This window comes from Acomys minous (assembly GCF_964271855.1).
Source record: "Acomys minous genome assembly, chromosome: 6".
NCBI classification, from domain to species: domain Eukaryota; kingdom Metazoa; phylum Chordata; class Mammalia; order Rodentia; family Muridae; genus Acomys; species Acomys minous.
In genome coordinates this window covers 94,991,735-95,013,243 of record NC_140487.1, presented here as the reverse complement: position 1 = coordinate 95,013,243, position 21,509 = coordinate 94,991,735, and the positions used below count along the sequence as shown (strand labels likewise).

Below are 21,509 nucleotides of genomic sequence, written 5' to 3'. Positions count from 1 at the left end.
CCTGAGCGTGGGCGGCACCATCCCGTGGGGTCCCTTCCTGAGTAAGAAGGGAAAGAGAGAATGCCAATTGAGCATTAGCACCCGTCCCTCCTTCCCGGCCAAAGATGCAGCTGACCAGCTGCCTGGTGATCTTGTCACCATGTGTTCCCTGCTATGAGGATATTATCCTCAAACTGTGAACCAAAATAAATGTTTCTTTCCTGACAGGTATGGTGGCATTTGGGAGGCTGAGGCAGGAGGGCTGCTGCGGTTTCAAGGCGAGTCTGAGCTACAGAGACACCCTGCCTCTCAGAACACTAAAGGAAACAACAAACTTGACTTGGACAGTTCTTTTACCACAGCAATGAGAAAAGTAATCAATACACTAAGCTCTATGAAGTATAAAGGCAGGAAGACAATGGCAGAGGCAGGGGAAAAGACACTGCTGCGCTAGGCTGGCAACCCTGATGTGCTCTTGAGACGACTAATCGGATTGCTTCTTACTGTATCTTAGGCTATAGGACATGCTACTAAAAGAGGCTAAAGGCGTCTAGCTTTGTATGAAACCCTTGCGGGAATATAGGGTAAGAAAGTAAAAGTAACTGAGAGAAGAATTACACTTCTGGTGTGCAGTGTCAGCTGACTAGAAGCTCCCTGGCTCCACAGCCTACTGAGACTCAGGCTTCCAGTGCTTTCTGCTCCACTGTCCCCAGGCTAGAGCTCTACCACACTGCGTTCCAGACAGGAGGAGGATGGGGAAAGACAAGTACAACATGCTGCCCTGAACGGCTTCCCTTGGAGTGTCATTCTGGGAGTTCCCACAGACTCTATTTCCTTTTATTTTCTGGGCAGAGCTCAAGAGACATGGCCATGACCAACAGAATCAAAAATTAAGAGGGAAGACTTCAGCAGGCTTGGTGGCACAGGTCTTGGGAGACTGAGTGTTCAAAGTGAGATCCCATCTCAGACAGAGTCTGAAAGACAGCCAAACCAAGTACATGTTGATGCACTAATTTCAGAAGGTTCTAAGTGGTTTGAGGATAAAGGGGGAATTGACACTGCATGTGTACCAGGTACTTTTGGTCCTGGCAACATAACAGACCTTTAGAATAGGTCCATCATGGTCCATTATGTAAGACTTTTTCTTGTCAGTCTCCTCAGCTCTGCCCTCCCCTCCCCCTTCTCTGGCTATCCTGGCCTGGAAGAACCTAAGCTGCTTCTCTAAGCCTGCATCTTGGGTGTGTGGGGAGAAAACCACAATCTTATGGACTAGTGTCACCATGAGTGCCTCACCAGTCCCTGGCTACATAAGCTGCCCAGTGTGAGTGCTTCCCTTCAGCCCTCAGCCCAACAAGCTCCAGCCCTCCCCACAAATCTCAATCTACCAGTCCAGTACCCCAGCTCCCATTCCCAAACGGGCAGACACTTCATCCGTTTGCATTTGTCACAAGATGGGACCAATCCTGCTATCCCTTCTGAAGCTGATTTGTCTAACTCACCTCGGATCTGGAGTCTAAGCCAGCACACACACATTCCAGAGGCCTGATCTCCGTGCCTTTATCCGTGGATACAGCCCTGGTGCTCCCCAGCCCTGACTCACTCATCCAGCCTCCCACCTAGGAGCCAGCCTCCACTTAATTAATGCCTCTCCCAGTTGGCCGATACGCATACTCTGGTCCCTTTCAGAGATAGACCTCTCAGACTCTTGATGCTTAAGGTCTCCTTTCCTTGTCTCCCACCTTAAAACCTATTTTCTGGAGCTGTCTTCTTTAATGACCAGGGTCACCTTACAGGGGTGGGGCTTCTCCTGCTCCTCCCTTTGGACAGGGTTTTCTCTGTGTAGCTTTAGTTGTCCTGGACTCACTTTATAGACCAGGCTGGCCTCGAACTCACAGGGATCCATCTGCCTCTGCCTCCTGAGTGCTGAGATTAAAGGCGTGCACCACCACCGCCGCCTGGCTGGAGTTTCTTAAATTTGAGTTACATGTTTATTTTTTATGTGGTTTTGCCTGTATGTCTATATACCACTGTGTGCCTGGTGCTTATGGAAGCCAGAGAGGGCACTGGATCCCATGAGCCTGGAGTTACAAGAGAATTGAACCTGGGTCCTCCGAAAGAGCAACCAGTGCTTTTACTGATGCGCTATCTCCCCAGCCCTTTGTGTGTGACCCATGCTCACTCTCTGGTTTGGCGTTGGTGACCCTGCTACTACTTCCCATGCCATCCTACTGGCCCCTTGAACACTTGCTCTTCTGCACACGCCTCCTTTCACGTTTCCCCTTGAGCAGAGCTGTCTACCCTGCCCACCCTCGGGGCCTGAGCTGTCTACTTCCCAGTGACCTCTAGGCCTATATTCTTACTACCAATGCCTCATCTAGGTAAAAGCAAAACCACTGCCGTCCTTTCTACAATGGTGACTTTAAACCATGATTCTGGTCATTTTATTCCGTCCCTTCAATGATCCTGGAGTAGAAAAGGGAAATAACAGAAACTGTGGTCAAACTGAAATAGTTTTTTTTAGTTAACAGGGCCAATGCTAATTTTGCTAATGTTGACAACTGTACTATGATGCAAGATGTTAGCAGGAGTTAAGCTAGGTGAGTGACATATAGGCACTTGGCCTGCAAGGAGCCTGGGGATGTAGCTAGGTGGAGTGCTTGCCCACCATACATTGAGGGTCTAGGTTCAATCTACAGCATGGAATAAACCGGCTGTGGTGGCACACATCTAAAATCCCAGTCCATGTGAGGTGCAAGCAGGAACATCAGAATTCAGGGCTTCTTTGGCTACACAGCAAGTTCCATAGCTAGCCAAGGCTACATAGTGAGATCCTGTATTTAAAAAAAAAAAAAAAATCAAAAGGGGCTGGAGAGATGGCTCAGCAGTTAAGAGCATTGACTGCTCTTCCAGAGGTCCTGAGTTCAATTCCCAGCAACCACATGGTGGCTCCCAACCATCTATTACGTGATCTAATGTGCACTGTATACATAATAAATACATCTTTTTCAAAAAGGGAAGAAAAACAAAAAAAAAAAAAAAAAAAGAAAGGAAGTAGGAATGAAGGTCAGAGACAGGTGTGGTGGCGCACACCTTTACTCCTAGCACTAGGGAGGCAGAGGCAGGGATCTCTGTGATTTTGAGACCAAGCTCTAGGACAGCCAGGAAGGGTTCTCTAGCAAAACCTCGTCACATCCTCCTCCCCAGCGTCCTCCCAGTCCCCTGCCCAGTTCAAGAATAAAAGTCAGGCATGATGCTGCACAGCTCTCAGTCAGCATTTGAGAAGTGGAAGGAAGCCATACATTCAAGAAATGGGCTATACGAAACCTTGACGGCAACTACCACTTCCTCGGGGTTGTTGGCTCCCCTTGCTATTCGTAGGAAAGCATCTAAACTCCTTTACAAAGTTTTGGGGGTCTAGCCCTGTTTGTTCCTCTGGCCTCATCTCTCTTCCTTTCTCATGTGGTACAGCCCTTTCTTTCTTTCTTTCTTTCTTTCTTTCTTTCTTTCTTTCAGATTTATTTCTTTCTTTATTACATATACAGTGCTCTACCTGCATGTACACCTGCAGGCCAGAAGAGGGCACCAGATCTCATTATCGATGGTTGTGAGCTACCATGTGGTTGCTGGGAATTGAACTCAGAACCCCGGGAAGAATATTCAGTGCTCTTAACCTCTGAGACATCTCTCCAGCCCGGTACAGCCCTTTTCAAACGCTCTTTTTTTGTCTAGACGCCAACCTCTCATATCAGCACTCTTCTCGTGCCCTGGGACCCAGGCTGGCTCATTTCCCTATGGGTTACTGTACCTTGCCCCATGTCTGTGTAAGGACTTTTTCTGTGTGTTCCCACAATTACCTAACTCATGACTGCTGACACCTCCTGCTAGACAATATGCCATGTGAGGGGTTATTTATACAGAGGCCCCCAGGAAAGATGTACAGAGTTCAAAGAAGGGGGGGAAGCACAAGCCCAAGATCACAGAAGAATGTTCTCCAGCCTGACACCTTCCACAGACAGCCTCTACACGCCAAGGTTCTGAGTATCAGTCACGGTCCTTATGTCCAGCTTCTAAAGTGCTGGAGGGGTCTGCTTTTCCCTTCCTCCGTTTCCTCCTAGCACCTTGGTTTCCCCAAGACTACACTAAGAGACTACCTGGAAGGATCTCATCAGCAGAGTGGGAGTGTTGGTGCTGGGCTCCCCAGTCCTAGGTGGTGATGCCCTGGGGAACAGCTCAGCTGTGCCTAGGGACTCTGGGGAGGGGCGCTAGCCTCCCTAAGCCCAGTCCCACCTGGTAAATATTTTATCCTCAAGCTGCTCAGCTAATCCTTATTAATTTCAATACGCTGCCTTGCCTGGCTCAGCTCCCAATGCATTATTTATCCCCTTTGTTTGTTTGTCGCTAACAGGTGGGCCCCAGTGGAGGCACGGACTGGGGACAAGCCCACTCCATCACAGTGTGGCTGTGAATTAATCATGAGGACTAATGGGAATCACCTCAGCTCCAGGCACTTCCCTAGCCACCTCTGCTTGTGCTGGCACCCAGGGGTGGGCCAGGGCCCTTTCAATTCCATTTACCTCAATTCAAAACAGCACATTTTATTTATTATCTGCCTACCCTTGTCAGGCACTGTGCTATGCTTTGGAGATACAAGATGAAAAGACACAAGTTCTTGCCCTCAGGGAACTTATGGTCTAGTGGGGAGAGAGATCTCAAACAACTTCTGAGCCTGCGACTTCTCATTTAATGGTGATTAAATGCTGTAAAGAGGCAGTGCAGGGCATGGTGGGAAAGTATATAGCGGAGAAGGGGGAATCTGGCCAAGGCTAGGTGCTATGGAAGGCTTCCCTTGAGGAAGTAAACCCAAACAGAGTCCCGAAGGATGACCTGAAGTCAATTAAGCAAAGGGGGTGGGATGTAGAGCTGAGGAAAATAAAGCATAACTAGGAAAAAAAAAATCAGAGGTGAAGTAAGCAGTGGTAGGGAGGGTCTGGAGTGTGGAGGTGAGGAGGGTTAGCAGGTACCCCGAGCGCAGTGTGGAGGCCTTTCCGTGAGGACAATCAGCCTGCATCCTGCTGGATCACAAGAGCAATCCCAACCACAGCATTTTCACTACGAACACCCTGATATTAACACACATTCTCAACTCCCGGGCTGATTTCAACAGCTTGATCCCGGACTTTGCACTGATGGCCTCTTAAAGTTGTCTGTGGTGTGAGGCCCACTCCTCCAACGGCTTTGATGCCCTGCCTGCTGCTGCTTGTGCACCCTGGAGGCAGCAGTCGGGATCACTAAACTTCAGTTGTGTTCATATCAGGGAACACAGGTGAGCACTTGCCTGGTCCTTGGGAAGTAGCTTATGTGCCCCTGTCAGCTCCTTGACGGCTGGGATTCACAGTGCTTCCTCCCCTCAGCAAGCCTGAGGGTGGGGTGTCACTGTCAAGCCCCAGGAGGAAAGCCACAGTTCTGATGGCAAGAATGACTTTCCCAGGACTACTCAACCTGGAAAGAACAAGCCTCAACCAGAACGGGTTAGCATTTCCCTAGGGATCGCCCTTGATGACCAAGGGCCCGAGCGCTGAGAACAATGCTGAAAGCCCCTGGCTTATGAAACAAGCACAGCTCTCGGAACGCATGGGCCGCACTGTGCACACGCTCAGGGTTTGTAATTCTATTCAAAGTGGCCACTTGGAAAATCCATATGTCTCCAGGCTCCCCGTACATCATGGTGTCAAGTCATGGAGCAGAGGCATCCATCAGCGGCTCCCGAACGCCATGCATGGCCTGGGTACCACACTCGTGATCCCACCCTGTCCTCCTCGAATCGCACCGCTCTGCTTACCCCGACCTGTCCAAAGGTGGCCTGGCCCTCCTTTGCCACCTCCAGATTCAGCCTGTGGCTACCTCACCCCAGCTGCTGAGGCTTCCCTTGCTCTGCTCCGCCTGTCTCTGCGCTCTCAGAGCTAGGCAGCCAGCTTGGAGGCAGCTTCGATAACTTGCTAACGTGCTGCCCATGCTGTTCTTAAAAATTTATGACTGTGCAACATGAAAACTCCGGCTGAGGAACCGTCATTAGCAGAGCTGCCTCCTCCCCCACCAGAGCTGCCCTCGTAAATTGAGATTTATGGCTGTGGCAGGCAGGGTGGGGGCTTGTACAACTGTGAGAATGCTGTGGAGGAGATGGGGGAGACCAACGAGGCAGCGGTGGGGCCCTGGGCTCCCCCCTGCGGCAGCTCCAGCTCACCACAGGCTGCAGGGATGACACTTCCAAGGCAGGTCTGGCCAGAGGTGTCAGCACAGTACAGATGCTGGATTCTGCTCAGCAGTGGACAGGGATGGGAGGGGCCTAAGCCAATACTAGCCTCCTCTGGCAGGTGTGCGGGACCAGATCCTGAGGTTCCAGGTGCTAAGCACTGGCTCCTTAGTAGGATTAAGGAGGACAGGAAGGCCAAATCTAGTGGGGAGCACGATCCTTGCTGGGGGTCACCTTGAGTCAGCTTCTCTAGCTGGGACTGTGTAGCTCAACAGAGCAGTGGTTCTCAACACTCTAACTCTGCCACTCCCTAATACAGTTCCTCATGTTGTGGTGACCTAGCCATAAAATCATTTTCATTGCTACTTCATAACTGTAATATTGCTGTTATGAATCATAATGTAAGTATTTGATATGCATGATATCTGATATCCAACCCCTGTTAAAAGGTCATTTGACCCCCCACACACACACAGGCGGTTGCGACCCACAGGCTGAGAGCTGCTGCACTAGAGACCTGGAGGAAGGCGACCTGGTTATGAGGGAGCTTCCCTGTGCTCCTCACCACGGAGTGGGGAGCACAGGGAGAGACTGAAGGCATGTGTGTGCACAGGGTGGGCCTCACTCACACAGCCTCCTCACACAGGACAGACTGGGGCTGAAGAGATGATGCCACTGTGCCCACCCCCAACTCTAGGCCCTCTGTTGGCTCCCCTCCACTTACTCCCCTGCTCACTTAGCCCTGTCAGCCAGACCATTATGAAATTGGGGTTTCATTTACAGACTAATTAAACATTACAGCTTGTTCACAATTACAACGCGGGGATGAGGGAGTAACTAATTACGGAAGAAATGAGCTAACATTTATCTCTGCTCCCACCCTCCCTTTCTCCACTGGCCCCCACAATCTGGCTTCCTCTCTATGGTCAGTACCAGCTACATCTATTTCCTATGACTAAGGAAATGGAAAAGCCTGGTTACCTCTTCCCCTCAAATCCAACTGCTGTTCCCAATTACCCTGGGTGTGGGACTTGGCTTCTAGCACTCTTCGCAAGATAGGCCCTGTGCGTATGACTAAGGTACGCTCGAAGCTTGTGATGGCATGTGTGTGGCTGTGACATCTGGGGTGAAGCAGGCTCTTCTCGGACTATCGGACTATATTTGTTGTTTTCTTACACAGGAGGGTTTTGGAGTGACTGTTTAGAGATGTGTGTGACCATGTATGTGCATAGGTGAACCGTGTTCTCACCCTCAGCCCAGGACAGGACGGAAATAACTAAGTGGCTGTAGGTGGTGATGGGCAGAAGCCGGCCCAGGACATGGTCCTAACGGCCTAGAGCCCACTTCCCACTGGGCAGCCTCATTCACTCTCCTAATTCAGAAGTGGGGGAGAGGCGGGGCCTCTCTACTCCAGGGCTCCCAGGGCCTAGGCTCGGCCTCGGGCCACATTCTTCCCGTAAGGTCCAAGGAGCCTCCTGGGGGTTACAGTGCCCCCTGTGGGCAGAAGTCCTGGGGTCCTGCAGGCCTGACACAGGGTTTAATATAGTAACAGCGAGTATAAGCGTTTCCATCCTTCCTGCCTTTGGGCAGAAGAAGAAAGGAAAGAGGAGGGAGAGGAGGGAGTGAAGGGAGCCGGCTGAAGGGAGGCTTTGAGGCCTCAGAACTCACATCAAACAGCCGGATCTGGGCCTAATTGTCTGACCCCTGCCCCTGCCTTCAATCAGCTCTGCAGCTCCAGCCCGCCCCTTGCCTAACTAGCAGCCATGTTCTCCTCATTAGGACAAGTTCCCCTTGCACACATGTCCTCGGACATGTCCCCAGCACTCCCAGCTCCAACCCTGCCTGGTGGGAGGGTACAGCAGGGACCCAATTTTGGATTGCCTCTGTGACAGCTATACCCTAGCTGGCCCAAGCCGCATCGGCCCCTGTCCTTGGCTATAGGGCCTAGTACCACGTGTTATGACAGGCCTTCTGGGCTGGCTCAGCTGCTGGGTACACTCTATCCTCTGTGTGTCCTTGCACTAGTCCCACTGTCTCAGAAACACAGTCCCCATGGACAGGATCTAAATGGTGTTTATCCCCTTAGGCTGGAATGGAGAGATCAGCTTGGCACGGGGGTCAGAGCCTAGGCCTGAGGCTACGTGCACAGCCTGCCCACTGGCCATGATGGTTCATTCAGTGGACCCAGCCATGGTGACATATGCAGTGTTGGAGACGGGTGGTGCTCAACTTCTATCGGGGAGATCTGGGTTTAAATTCCAGCTCCCTTGTTTTCTTGTAGGCAGCCTGAGGTGAGCAACCACCTTTCTGAGATTCAGTTTCCTTACAAGTGTGCCTGCACCAGGGCGCCCAGCTAATGCAAGGCCGGAAGCACCTAGGTTGCAGCCTAAAGGTGGAGGCAGGAATGTCGCAGCTCTAAGGCAAGGGACAGGGCCCCAGCAATGCTTTATGGTCCCAAGTCAGGAGGACCGGGGTTGTCACCTAAGTACTGAGGGCTGGAGGAGGCAGCCGCAACCCCCCTGAAGGCAGGCTGTGTAAGATGCCCTTGAGATTCATTCAGGACTTAGAGAAGGGCTAGGGGCTCTGGGCCCGACATTGTCTCTCACCTTAAACCAGTGGTAATGACTTGCAAATATTGATGAAAAAAACGCAAACTACAGAGATTGTGTTTTTCAGGAAGTGAAGGTGGGGAGAGGGGATAAGGAGGAAAATAAACTGCAACGAAGTCCAGTTATCTCCCATCTGTAGCTGTTCCTAATCCCCCGGCCCAAAGGAATCCAATGCAGCCCCTTATCTGCCCTGTCAATCACTCAATCACCGCCCAGTGCTTGGTGGGCATCACACACTCACACACACATGCTCTCACAAATACAGGCACTCCACTGACTCTTGCTCCAACATTCCCGCCCACCCCCAGCCCATTACTCTTCTGAGTAGGAGCAGCAAGCACGCACAGGTCCTGCCAGATGGATGCAATTTGCATAATATCAGCGGTGAAGGCTGCAAGATCACCAGGGGTCAGGGCGCTGACATCCCCGCACAGTCTATCTGCAAGTGCTAATTTGGCCAGCATTGATCTGTCTTTCTGATTTCTTTGTCATTTACGTCTGCGATGGTCTGACAGGAGATACAGAGAGAGACAAGGGGAGGCCAAGCCAGCCTGGGGCTATGAAGGAAGGGAACAAAGATTGTACTTTCACTGCATCACCCACATGAACACAGACCAGAACCTTTCTCTATCCCAACTTACCTATCCATCCATCCATCCATCCATCCATCCATCCACCCACTTTTCTATCTGGGGCTGTCACCAAAGACCATAGTCTGAAGCAGTGGTGAGAACCAGTTCCAATCACACACATCCCTAGGGGCCCCAAGCGGGTCTTGCTCACGCCCAGGGGTACCCAGGCAGGAAGTGGAGACCCTGTTGGCACCTGGCTAATTATCCCTTCAGGCCACCTACTTTCTGGATCTTCCCTTTCTTAGGGGCACACCAGAAAGGAGATGGCAGGGAAAGCATGGGGAAAGACACTCTAGTTCGGTTTCACTCTGATCAAACCCAAACAGAAATGGTGGCAGCAGTGAGACAGGCTGAGGACAAATGAGAAGAGGGACGGCAGACTCAGCAGGGGCCTACTACCAATACCTCATGACCCTTAGATCAGCTTTTGCTAATTCTAAAACCTCAGCCAGAAAGCCATGTGTCATGTCGGGTCCACATACTGCCTGCAGACTCCTCAGCCAGAGGCCTTGCATTTTCCCGTTTTGTGAGGGGCTCAGAATAGGGAGAAGAACATGGCTAGGCCAGACATCATGGCGGATAGGGAGGCAAAGACTGTAGCTCTGGAAAGCAAGAGTCCTCTGCAGAGAGAATATGGTCACTGCTAAGAGATGCAGGGGGATTTGAGCATTTCCAGGGGGTGCAACACCCCTCCCCCATCTTAGCCCCTCCCTCTTTCCCGTCCTACCGTGGAGGAGCAGGGTGATCAGAAGGAACTCCCTGCTGAGCAAGAGGAGGGGCTGGTGTCCCTGTGTGCTAATCCGGGGCGAGGTCTTCAGAGAGACCCGGGAAACTTCAAGGAGGGGAAGCCAAAGCTGTACTGCAGCTGAGCTCATTAGCCAGCACCCCCCTCCCCAGGAGGAGGAGGGCGGGAGGCCCAGTGAGCTTGGCGGCAGAGAAAAGGCTGTCACTGTCCTTTCTTCCTTTTGGTACAAGCGTCTCCCTGAGCCTACGATTCTCCTGCAGTGACACCTCTCACGGGCACTAATGAGATCCATGCCACAGAGCTAATGCATTGTGACTGGACTCTGATAGACATCCACTCATGTGGGGGAGACCACAGGCTAGTACTTCCTCCCACAGAGGGGGTACGTCCTCAGCTTCACCCCACCCCACTACCACCTACCAGTCCAGCTCTTGCCAAACTGCTAGGCAGCAAGCTCCTGAGAGTCCATTTGGTCTCCATTAGCCTCAGCGGGACCCTCTCCTCAGTCTCAGAGCAGAGGGGCTAAGACCCCAGAGCAGGACCACCCAGCTGGGTACCAGGGGCCGTTGCAGTTATTCTCCTTGACAGCTGAAACCTGCAGTCTGTGGGCTCTTGTCACAGTGGCAGATTTGACTGATATTTGCTGTGCAGATTTTAGAAAGGAAAGAAGGGAAGGAACTGAGGCTCTGCTGCAGGGCTCAGTGTGGAGGACTCAGGTGTGGTTTGATTTTTTTTTTTTTTAATGGTGCTAGAGACTGAACCCAGGGCTTTGCTCTTGCTGTCAAGTCAAGTCAAGCTCTACCACTGGGCTGCATCCCCAGCCTAAAGGGGATGCCCAGTTATTGCCTACGACAAATAATGTCAGGATAATCTTCCGTATATTCTGGAAGATGGGCAGGATCCCCTGGGCCAAGAGGGAGAGAGCAAACTGCATAGGAAGAACTTTCAGGGCTAGAGGAGGCCAGAGGTCAGCAGGTGCAGTGCCCTGGCTTCAGGGCAAAGTGTTTTTCAACAGGGCTGATGGACAGCAGGGCTGATGGACAGCAGGGCCTGCCTTTCTTTTTTCAGCTGTTGCTGCCCAAGCTTTGTACAAGCTTATTAGGTTCACAGGAACTTAAGGAGAACAGGGAGAGTGAGCACAAAGGCTAGCCCGAGGAGTTGGGCCAGTGGGCCACGGTGCTTCCTCTCAAGCAAAGCAATCGCAAAGTTCGACACTACAAAGGTGCAGCACTTGCAGGGCACAGGTTGGGCTGTGCACCTGGGGGTTATTTAGTTCTTGTGGCTGTGGGTCCTTAAGTCGTTCAGCTGAGCTTCAGTTCCTCCATCTCTAAGGACGGAAAGGTGATGCCTACCCTCACAAGACTGATAGGAAAATTAGTTTATATAAAACAGTAGGAACGCTCTGCTGACCCTCTGATAAAATGAAAGAAAGGCAGACAACAATAGCTGGGAGGCTGTCCTGCCTTGAAGACAAGCTAACTGAGGTTGCTGACAGAGCCACACAGCCTTGGGAGTTAGCAGATCTGCATTTAGTAGCTCTGCCACTGAAGCCCTAACTTGTACACCAGGCTCCCAAGGCCAAACCACCCACTCCCTGCTAACAAGTCTTGCTCATAAGCATCCAAAAGCCTTCCTGCCCAGTGCTCCAACATCCCTGGACCCTCCTTAGCCACTCCTCAACTGTCACCCCCTTCAGTCTCCAATGCCAAGCTCAAAATCCTACAGGAAACTTCTTGGGTACCAGGTACCATGCCATCTACACCAATTCACTGGAAGCCCTGCCATAGTTCTTGACTCTCAGCAGTTGCCAGGGAAGCAGCTAGTGGATGAAAGGAAGTTGAGCCTGGATCCTTGCCTCCATTTTCAGTGCTGCCCTGGCTCTCAATTATCTTTTTGTGCCTTTCTTTTGGCCTCTCTGCCCTGTAGACTCTTTATCAGACTTCTCTGAACAAACCAGCAGACCACTCTCAAAGCTCAAATCAGACCTGTCCCAAACACTGCCATGGCTCCCCTCAAACACCTCAAGATACACAACTTAAGTGGCCTTCATCCCACGGCCTATCTCCCTGTCACCCCACTCCTCTGGCAAGCTTGCCTCCTTGCACTCTGAGCACCTCCACATCATCAATGTCATATCCCCACAGCACTGTGGAAGAGCCAATCAGAGCCTGGGGATGGCTAAGTGGTGGGATCTGCACAATTCTTGTCTAGCATCACCAATGCTGCTTCATCCCCCACCCAACAATATACATACCATTCCCTACCCCAGCCTGGCAGCTCCTCACACAGTTAATTAGCACCATGTCACTGAGGACCAGCCTGAGTGGCCAGTGACAGGAGCTGACCCCTGACCCCAGGGCTGGGAAGCAGTCCACATCAAACTCTTACAGCGCGACCCTTTTAGCACGCACAGTAACTCGGGGCACCGCCAGCTGAAGCTCATTAAAGCTGTCTCTTTGGTGCGAGGGCCATTAACCTCACTGCTCAAAACCCACGCCTCCCCTCCCTGCCTCTCCCAGCCCAATTAATGCCCTCCATCCTCCCTCCCTTCCAAGCACCCTTACCCACACCTCATAGCTAGCCAGGAGTTGGCAGGGCTGCCCTCTTCATTCAGACTGCAGGGACCAAGTGCCAAGAAGGGCCAGTGCCCTGGCAGCCTCTGCCACTGGCAAAAGCATAGAGAGGGAGCTCCCTGAACACCTACCTTGGGAGGGGCCAAAGACAAGCCTCTCCCTAGGCTGCTCACTGGCCCTTCCCACTGCCCCACGAGCAGCCTGGCAGCACTGCCTGAGGTCTCAGGGTTCTGCACGGTAAAGCTAGAACTATTTCTGGCTTCACTGTTACTCAGAGCCATGAGCTGCTTCCTGGGGTCTGAGGGTGAGAAGTTCTTCTTTAGAGGAGAGGGCACCTCAGGAGTCCTAACCCAGGAGAGCCGACAAAGGAGGTGTCACTGAGCCTCAAGAGGCAACAAAGATTAGCAAGAGAAAGTTGTTCTTCTCACAAATACATCCTAGTGCAGACATACAGAAGCAGGACACTTAGCTCAGGCTGTGTACCATAGGCCACCCCCGGACCCCATTGCTGCTAGCCCTCTTTCTGTGAGTGGATGCAAGCCTTTTCAAAGGTCCTAGTCTCCTTAGCCTCTCCCTTTTCCATCACTCTCCCAGTGATTCATTTACTCACCAGCTCTTCATCCATCTATCTACAAGATGTAATTGAGCAACTACTCAGAGCTAGCTTGGTGCAGCACAGACTGCTGCACCCGATTCTGAATCAGAGCTGTGATCACGTCTTTCTTTCATTTCCTAACATCCCCTCTGAGCCACCTTTTAAGCAGCACCCAAGGCCCTGCTCCTCGCATTACCGCTATGCCAGGCCTAGGAGCGTACCTGCTGATGTCTAAACTTGTCTTCTCAATGTGCTGGGCTCTTTCAGGTCTTCAGGCTTTCTTTGTACACACTTTCCCCGCTTAAATGCTACTCCTTTGGTTTTCTACCTAGAAAACTTATTTATGCTTTAAGGATCTCAACTCAAGTGTTTTCCCTAGTAAAGTTCCTGCTCAACCCTCAAGATTTATCACCTGGTTGGGTTTGTTGTCTCCTCTAGGCTGCATGGAAGTCTTCTATGGGAAAGAGCAGCAGTTATAGCAGGACACCCTGAGAGCCCAGGCGTCCGGTGCCCAGGAATGATAGAGGGCATCCCAGAAGTCACTGCGATGTGGCTGAAGGAGAAGCTACCCTGGCCGTTGAGAACAGGGACACTTCCCTAGCGGCAATCCAGACGTCTCTACCGTAACAGTCGAGCACCTGGCTGGCGCGCACCCATTCCAGGCTCTGTCCCTCCTCCCCATGCTCAGCACCCCCTGGGCACCGAGAGATGTGCAATGGGCAAAGGAGCTAATTTTTAGCAAGTGGCTGGGACCTTGCAGCATTCTGACGTCTCCCTCTACCGCTTTACCGATGATACCTCGTTAAAAGTAATCAAGTTCTAATAAGGTCGTAATGCCACCAGCACCACCCTGGCTCCATCCCCTACAACAATGCCTACAGCTGGTCATTTGTGTTCCCTGGAAGCATCTGCACACATACACACTCAATAAGAGACACAGAAAAAAAGACTTTCTTCTGACAGATACACACACGGGCTGGTGGCTGTTTCCATAATCAGACACATGCCCTCAAATAAACCTGGATGTATTGTTAGGCACACACCCTCTTCTAACAGGCATGCACAAAGACAGACACCTTATACTTAGACACACAGACATATGGGCAAGCTGTCACACACAGACAGACATGATACTCACACAGACACATATTCACACTGACGTATCAGAAGCTTACAGAGCTGCCAACTCTATAGAATTACAGCCAGTCCAGTTTCTCCCAAACAGAAACCCCCGAGTGTTACCCCACCTGTTACCCCAAGTGGCCCCTCCCAACCCAGGCACACTGCTCAGTGGAGGCTGCTGCTCCTGCGGGGGAGTCAATACCCTGTGGACGAAGTCATCGGTCAGAAGGACCTAGACTAATTAAAAGCTGGTGAGGTTTAAATAATTCATCTCCTTAACTCCCATTGATCGTCCAGTTTAGTGGCCACAGACTTGAAACAATATTAAACAGCCTCCTCCAGCTCCACAGGGGGGTGGGTAAGCTGACATGTGCCCACATCCCCGAAGACACTGCCCACCAAGGATGCAGGCAATGGGGACAGGGAACAGTGCTTTGAATCTAAGGCCACCTGTGACTCACCCAGAACCTATGTTCCAGTCTCCTCTGAAATGTTTCTAATTGCCCCAATCCATCATGTCCTCACTCTGCCCTCCCTACCCCCTCCCTCCAGCCAATGACCTGCCATAGGGTTGGGGTACTGAGTGGGCCATGGACACCCTCCGTTTGCAGGCAGGGGACTGACCGATGCCGCTGTGGGGCCGGCCTATGTGCTGCAGGCTGAGCCCCTTGTTCATGTCTAGCAGTCCGTTCTTGGGCCAGCAGCCCATGGCGAAGCTGTAAGCCTGGAAGACAGGAGGGAAGAGCGGTTAGCAGAGGCCCTGACCGCTGAGCAAACCCCACTCACCAAGTCTCCCCCAAGTCCCTACTTCTCCCTCAGGGACTTGTAATGCCACCTCGTCCCTCACCACGTTCCCTTTCCACCAAGGCTCTCTCCCATCAACAAGAAAGACCTCTTCTAGCAGGGAGGTGGTGGCGCACGCCTTTAATCCCAGCACTTGGGAGGCAGAGGCGGGCGGATCACTGTGAGTTCGAGGCCAGCCTGGTCTACAAAGTGAGTCCAGGACAGTCAAGGCTACACAGAGAAACCTTGTCTGGAAAAACAAAAACAAGAAAGTAAGGCCTCTTCTTTCTTCTGGGCTTTCCCCTGCAGCACCTGCCACCCTCACGGGGTGCCCCTTGTCAGAGCACCCCTTCACCATGCACCCCTCCACAGATTCCCATCCTAGAGCACCACAGACGTGCTGTGCTCCTTCCCATGGTATTAGTGGTCACAAAGACTGGTCTCAGGTAGGACCCAGGACATCAGGGTCTCCAAATTTCACTCCACAGACAGGAAAAATGAAACAGGCGCTGGCCAATGGCATGCCTATGGTCGCACTGCTTTTGATCCTGCATAGGCAAGGTTGTGAAAGGCTGTAAGTGCTCTGTGAGAGCTCAATGAAGAGGGGTAAGGTCACCAGGTCAGCTCAAGCATCAGTGAGGGAAATACGGTGTGTGTGTGTGTGTGTGTGTGTGTGTGTGTGTGTGTGTGTGTGTGTGTGTGTGTTCTGTTGAAGGTCAAGTGCTCACTTATGCATATTCAAAGCGGCCACCCATTGATCTGTACTTAATTGTTTTCCTGGGGCTGGGGAAGGAAGTGCTGGGGGCATCGATCTGCTCAGGCCCCCAGCAGCTCCACTGCCCCTCCACTCTCTATCACACCATCTGGCCTCCAGCGATCTCCATCTGTGGGGAACACACGGCAGGACAGGACTTGCCTTCCCTAACTGGGGACAGGACCAGCAGCTTCTCTCCCTGGCATCACAGGCCTAATGTCACAGACGAGGAAACTGAGGCCCAGAAGAACGTGACTTTGTCCTATGTGGGTTAGACCTCTACAATGCGGCTAGGGAGGTGGGGTGCATTTTTTCCTCCTTAGTCTACTATGAAAGTCCTGAGCTTCGGCCAGTGAATCTAATGTCAAATTAAACAGTCACCTATCCTTTCACTTCAAAAGTCCCTAAACACCAAGCTGACCCTCTTCTAATGGCAGGAAGGTGACAGCATGTGGGACAGTGGCAATGGGGATGAAACTTGGGTGAGTTGGGGCTGATGGAACCAAAATCCCTGCCAGCCATGCTTAGATAAGCACTGCAGTGCCCATCTACTTCTGGGCCCAGCACACACACACACACACACACACACACAGAGGAAAAGGCCCAGCAAAGGGCCAGAAACAAGGGATGTGAGGGTGTGTGTGTGTGTGTGTGTGTGTGTGTGTGTGTGTGTGTGTGTGTGTGTGTGTTGGGGGAGGGGAGAATCTATGCAGGGCCCAGAGGCTAGGCAGGCAGAAGGCCAGTTGCTTTCCTTTCCAGCTTCAGGAACCTAGCCCACAGGCACTGGGAGACTAGGAGCAAAGGCAATTTAAAACTCAGTACTCCAAAGCCATTCTCCTTGACCATGGGGGACCAGCTTTAGCTTGACTGCAGCCAAGCCTCCTCAACCTTCTCCCAGGTCACAGATATAGCCACTAATCAGAGGCTGAGTGTGGCACTCAAGGATGGGGTTGGGAGAGAGCACACTGGCAGAGCCTGGATGTGGGCAACAAGGGGCCACATGCAGCAGAGGATGCAGACAGATAAGGGACACAGCCAGTAGGTGGGCACAGCTGGGGGACTGCTGAGCATGGCCAGCCGAGGCTGGAGCGCAGTGGGCCAGAGAGCAGTGGCGGCTGCCTTTCAAGTACTTTAAAATCACTTACAAAGGCCGGATTAAACGATCAGAAATTCCATTTAATAGGACAAATAAAGAAATAACAATCTACTCTATCAGCCTGGAGAAGGCGAGCTGGATGGGTTTTTTCCCCCTTGAAAAAGGAAAAAGGGAAGGAAGGGGGAAAAAGAAGGATAATGTGTGTTTACTCAAGCAAAGAAAAAAATATTTAAGTGATGTCGGGGAGAAGATTGCAGTAACTAGTGAAGAATAACATCGTCTACTTTGCTGTCAAATCACACCCGAATTTCAGTAATAGATTCTCGGCTGACACTCAATTCAATTCGAAGGTGATCCTGCTTTATCCCAGCCCATCAAATATTAAACACTTGCATTAGCAGGTGCTGCCGCTTCCCGGCTTAAAGCGGCGGGCGGCAGGGCTGTGGCGGCCCCTCTGCTTGTGGCTCGGGGACAGGGCATCTCAACGTTATCTGCACGTTACCCCGAGCCTTATCGCAGCTAAGCGGGAAGACCACTTCAGATAACATTAGAAGCTTGCCCCATACGTCACCATGATTAGATTATTACTCTAATTATGACTCCCCAAGATCTCCACAGGCTAGGATGTGTAGAAGGGGGATGGAGGGCAGCAAAGACCAGAAGGGCCAGGCTGGACCAGGGCAAGCTGGAGCCCAGGCGGGGGAGAAGTGGCAGGCAAGGTGCAGCCTAGTGCCGCCTGACAGATGCCTTTCAGGAAGGGCAGTGTAGCTTGTCAGAGCAAGGGTGAGATGAATTGGCGTCTCCACTGTGGCTGTGGTGTCATGCTGCACAGTTTCATATTCCTAGATAAGGCATGATAACCAATTGCTGCTGAGACCCGGCCTCATCCAGCACTTCCTCAGGGGGTGTGGGCCAGGAGGAGGGGTGGCATGTGCACACGGGTCTGCCAAGCTCCTAATAAGAGGGATTTAATTTTTACAAATGCTGCTTCCAGCGGGGCCTTAACATACCAGCCAAAGTCCAAAATGATATTAAAAACGGTTAATTAAAACTGCTCTCCTTCAGCCTGGGATCCCTCCTGCTGCCCCTGCTGAGAACACTGGCACATCTCTCCCAGAGCTTAACCTTCTGACACAGCCACCAGCCTCACAGAAGCAGCCTAGGCCCACTACCTCAAATCCTTCTCCTCCAAACCAAACCAAACCAAACCAAACCAAACCAAACCAAACCAAGACCCTGTCATCTTGGGTAGCTATCAGGCACGGCTAGCAGTCACGGTCACAGACAACCCAGAGACACAAGGCCCTAACAGCAATGCCATTTACGTTCCCGTCACCACGTAGCCTGGAGCTCACAACTGCTGCCCCTCTGCCCCTGGACCCACAGCTTGGTATTCCCTTTGGAAGCCTCCCATCTCCAGCAATATACATCAGGGAGTGGCTCGACTCTGTATGTGCTCACCCACACACGCCTCAGCCCCTCCCTCTGGAGAGGGACTGCTATCCTGCCATCCTAACGAGAACACATCCTTACTGTACACAACCTTAGAGCTCTTCCAGGAGACCTGCTCAGGGCAAGGCATACAAGTTACAGTGCGAGGACTCTGGCTGTAAAGTCAAGGCTGTCACCTGGCATAGCAGGAGGCTGAGCCCTGTGTGGGGCTACAGGGCGCTAGGGAAGCCTCCCGGAAGAGTGATAGTAGAAGGCCTGACCTGAGTAGAGCCAACAGGGAGCACTTCAGTCCAGGGAGAAGATGCAGCCAAGACAAAGGTCAATGGCACCAGTGAATTGAGACTTCTTCTTCTTGCTCCCTTCCTTTCAACCTGTAGGGAAAGGGTGGGGCCAGGTGCTGCCTGATACTGCTTAGTGTGGAACAGGAATCTGCTTCGAGAGCTCTCTCTCAGCCCTTGCACCTGAGCTGTTTCAAATTCTCTGCTTTCTCACAGCACCTCTGTCAGCCATCAAGGCCCCCGCCAGCCCAGCTGTACAGTCAGTGCCTGACTCCTGAGGCTCCCGGGCAGAGGTGGAGGCTGCGGAAGGATGACTGCTCAAGAGAGGGAGGTGACTTCTAAGGACAGTAGCCTCTAAGCTCTGTCCATGACAGGCACTCAAATGCTGAGCCAGGAGGACAGGTGGAGCTGGATTGAAAGATGCTGTATCCACTGAACCAACCCACCCTACTCTGTCAGGCAGGCACGAACACTTCCCTTCCCCTGGGCCACTGTAATTTCCATGCGCAGGGAAGCAGGTGCCGAGCTGCTCCCGGCTGGCTTTCCCCTCTTGTGGCTCTGCCCGCCTTGGCTGCTGCCCCATTAGCTTAGTGGCCAGCCATCTGCGACGGGCCTGCTGCACAGCCCTGCTGTAGGCGCGGCGGGTGGCCCCCTGTGTAACAGGGAGCTTTGCCATTAGCGCCTTTAATATTCTGACACCTCAGCACAGCCTGCTATTACATGCAAACGCTGATCGCCCTGTGAAATTACATTGCTGGGCCCGCGAAATGGAATCGTGTATAATCAGCCTCCTCCATGCACTGTCAGTCCCATCACAAACACGGCGCCCGGCGGCTTACGGGGGCTTAGCAGCTGCGACAAGTGTATTGGGTTTAATAGATGAAGTAGCCCTCAACGGCAGCAGCATCAGATTCTTCAAAGAGGGAAGAAGAGGTATCAACAGCTGCTCTGGTGTCCCTGCCCACCCACACACTACCTGAGAGGGGTTGGACAGGGTAGCCTAGCTCAGACTGCAGCAAAAGTAGACTACTTAGTAACTTCCAGCATACCATGTGCCAACATAGCCAGTCCCTTGCTGACAAGGAGAGGAGCAGGCCTTTAGACTTGTCACCCTGCATACCCAAGACAGGAAAGTCATTTCTCAAGACTGGAGACCAACACTCAGCCAGGCCACAAGTAAATGAAGCCTGGGTATGCCATATGTGCATGTAGGGCGTATCCAGCAGCCCATGCCTTGCAGGAAGGTAGTGCATTCCGCTCAGGTGTCAGACAAGTCTGCACTGGACTCCCGGGTCTGCAAGTTAGCACTGTAACCTTGAGTGACTTAGTACATTTTTCTGAACCACAGTTATCTGTACTATGAAAAGAGATGATGACACTTTCTGGATATACCTGTGGTATCATCACCCAAGTTATGCACCACCTTTGAGAACACTACTCTCGGGCTGGAGAGATGGATGGCTCAGAGGTTAAGAGCACCACCACCGGTTGCTCTTCCAAAGATCCTGAGTTTAATTCCCAGCAACTACGTGGTGGCTCACAACCATCTATAATGTGACCTGATGCCCTCTTCTGGCCTGTAGGGGTACATACAGGCAGAGCACTGTATATGTAATAGTAAGTAACTCTTAAAAAAAAAAAGACTCTACTCTCTCCTTTCACAGGTTCAGCCTAACACCAACTGTGGAAAACTGTTTTCTGAAGGTGGCCAGATCATCTCCTGTCCCGTCATCAAAAGTTTATGTCTCCTCCTGTTCCTTGGAAACAGGAAGGGTTTTTGTGACAGTACTACAGAAATACTGTCTGGGCTACTTGTCCAGGCCCCGAGATGCTATCAAGTAATGAGACAATCCCAGGACAGCCAAATCAAGTAGTAAGACTGTCCTAGGACAGCCAATAAGTGAAGATGTTCAAAATAACCCTTAGAGAGGCTATACAGAAGAGCTGGGAGATTGGCTAAGAGGGGAGAGGCCAGCTAGCCCCCAGGTGCTCCAGCCTCACGGTGTGCCAGATCCTGCCAGGTTGGATCACTGCTGCACGAGAAATGTGTTTTCAAGTAACTGAACTTCCCACAATCTGCTGTTGGGATCCTCACATTTGGGGATGATCCGAAGTGGGGTAATAACTGGAAATTCAGTATGTACTCTTCTCTGGACATACACTACAGGTATTTTCAAGACTATTTCTCTCCCTGTGGGACTTTATTCCAAATGAGCACCACGATGGGCAACTTCAGTATCTATAGAAAAATACAGTATAAAAAGTTTACCTCTCACCTTACTGACTCCTGCTTCTCACGAATGCCTTTCTTTAAGGAGCTATTTCTGCCCCCCCCCCCATCTTTCCCCACAGCCAGAGCCTGGGCCTCATCATCACCAGGCTGCTTCCTTTCTGAACTCTGATCTTGATGGAATTCCCCCGACCTCAGACACAGATAACTTTTGTAATCTCTCTCTCCCCGCTCCCCCCGCCCACCCCGCCTGCGTTCGCCTCCATTCCACCCAGAGTCTGTCCATTCCTTCTGGCCTCACTCCTGTTTCTAGCAGGCATGGATCCTTAGCCTATTACTCCAATTACCCACTTCCCAATCGTCAGCTTCCCTGGCCACGTGTCTGAGTCCTAACACTCTTTGAAGGATAGC

The 21,509-nt window shown here is 51.8% G+C and overlaps 1 protein-coding gene across 8 annotated transcripts in view; it reads right to left on the bottom strand.

The window, feature by feature from the left end:
• The window catches only part of ERI3 (ERI1 exoribonuclease family member 3), a 129,827-nt gene that overhangs the window by 11,603 nt on the left and 96,715 nt on the right, over positions 1-21,509 (bottom strand). For 7 of the 8 annotated variants that reach the window (XM_084786639.1, XM_084786640.1, XM_084786641.1 and 4 more), the window contains one exon: positions 15,130-15,229. In XM_084786639.1, coding sequence (XP_084642765.1) covers positions 15,130-15,229 — 100 coding nt within the window. Of the gene's footprint in view, positions 1-15,065; positions 15,230-21,509 lie in introns of all 8 variants that reach the window. The other variant, XM_084786638.1, reaches the window with a different exon arrangement.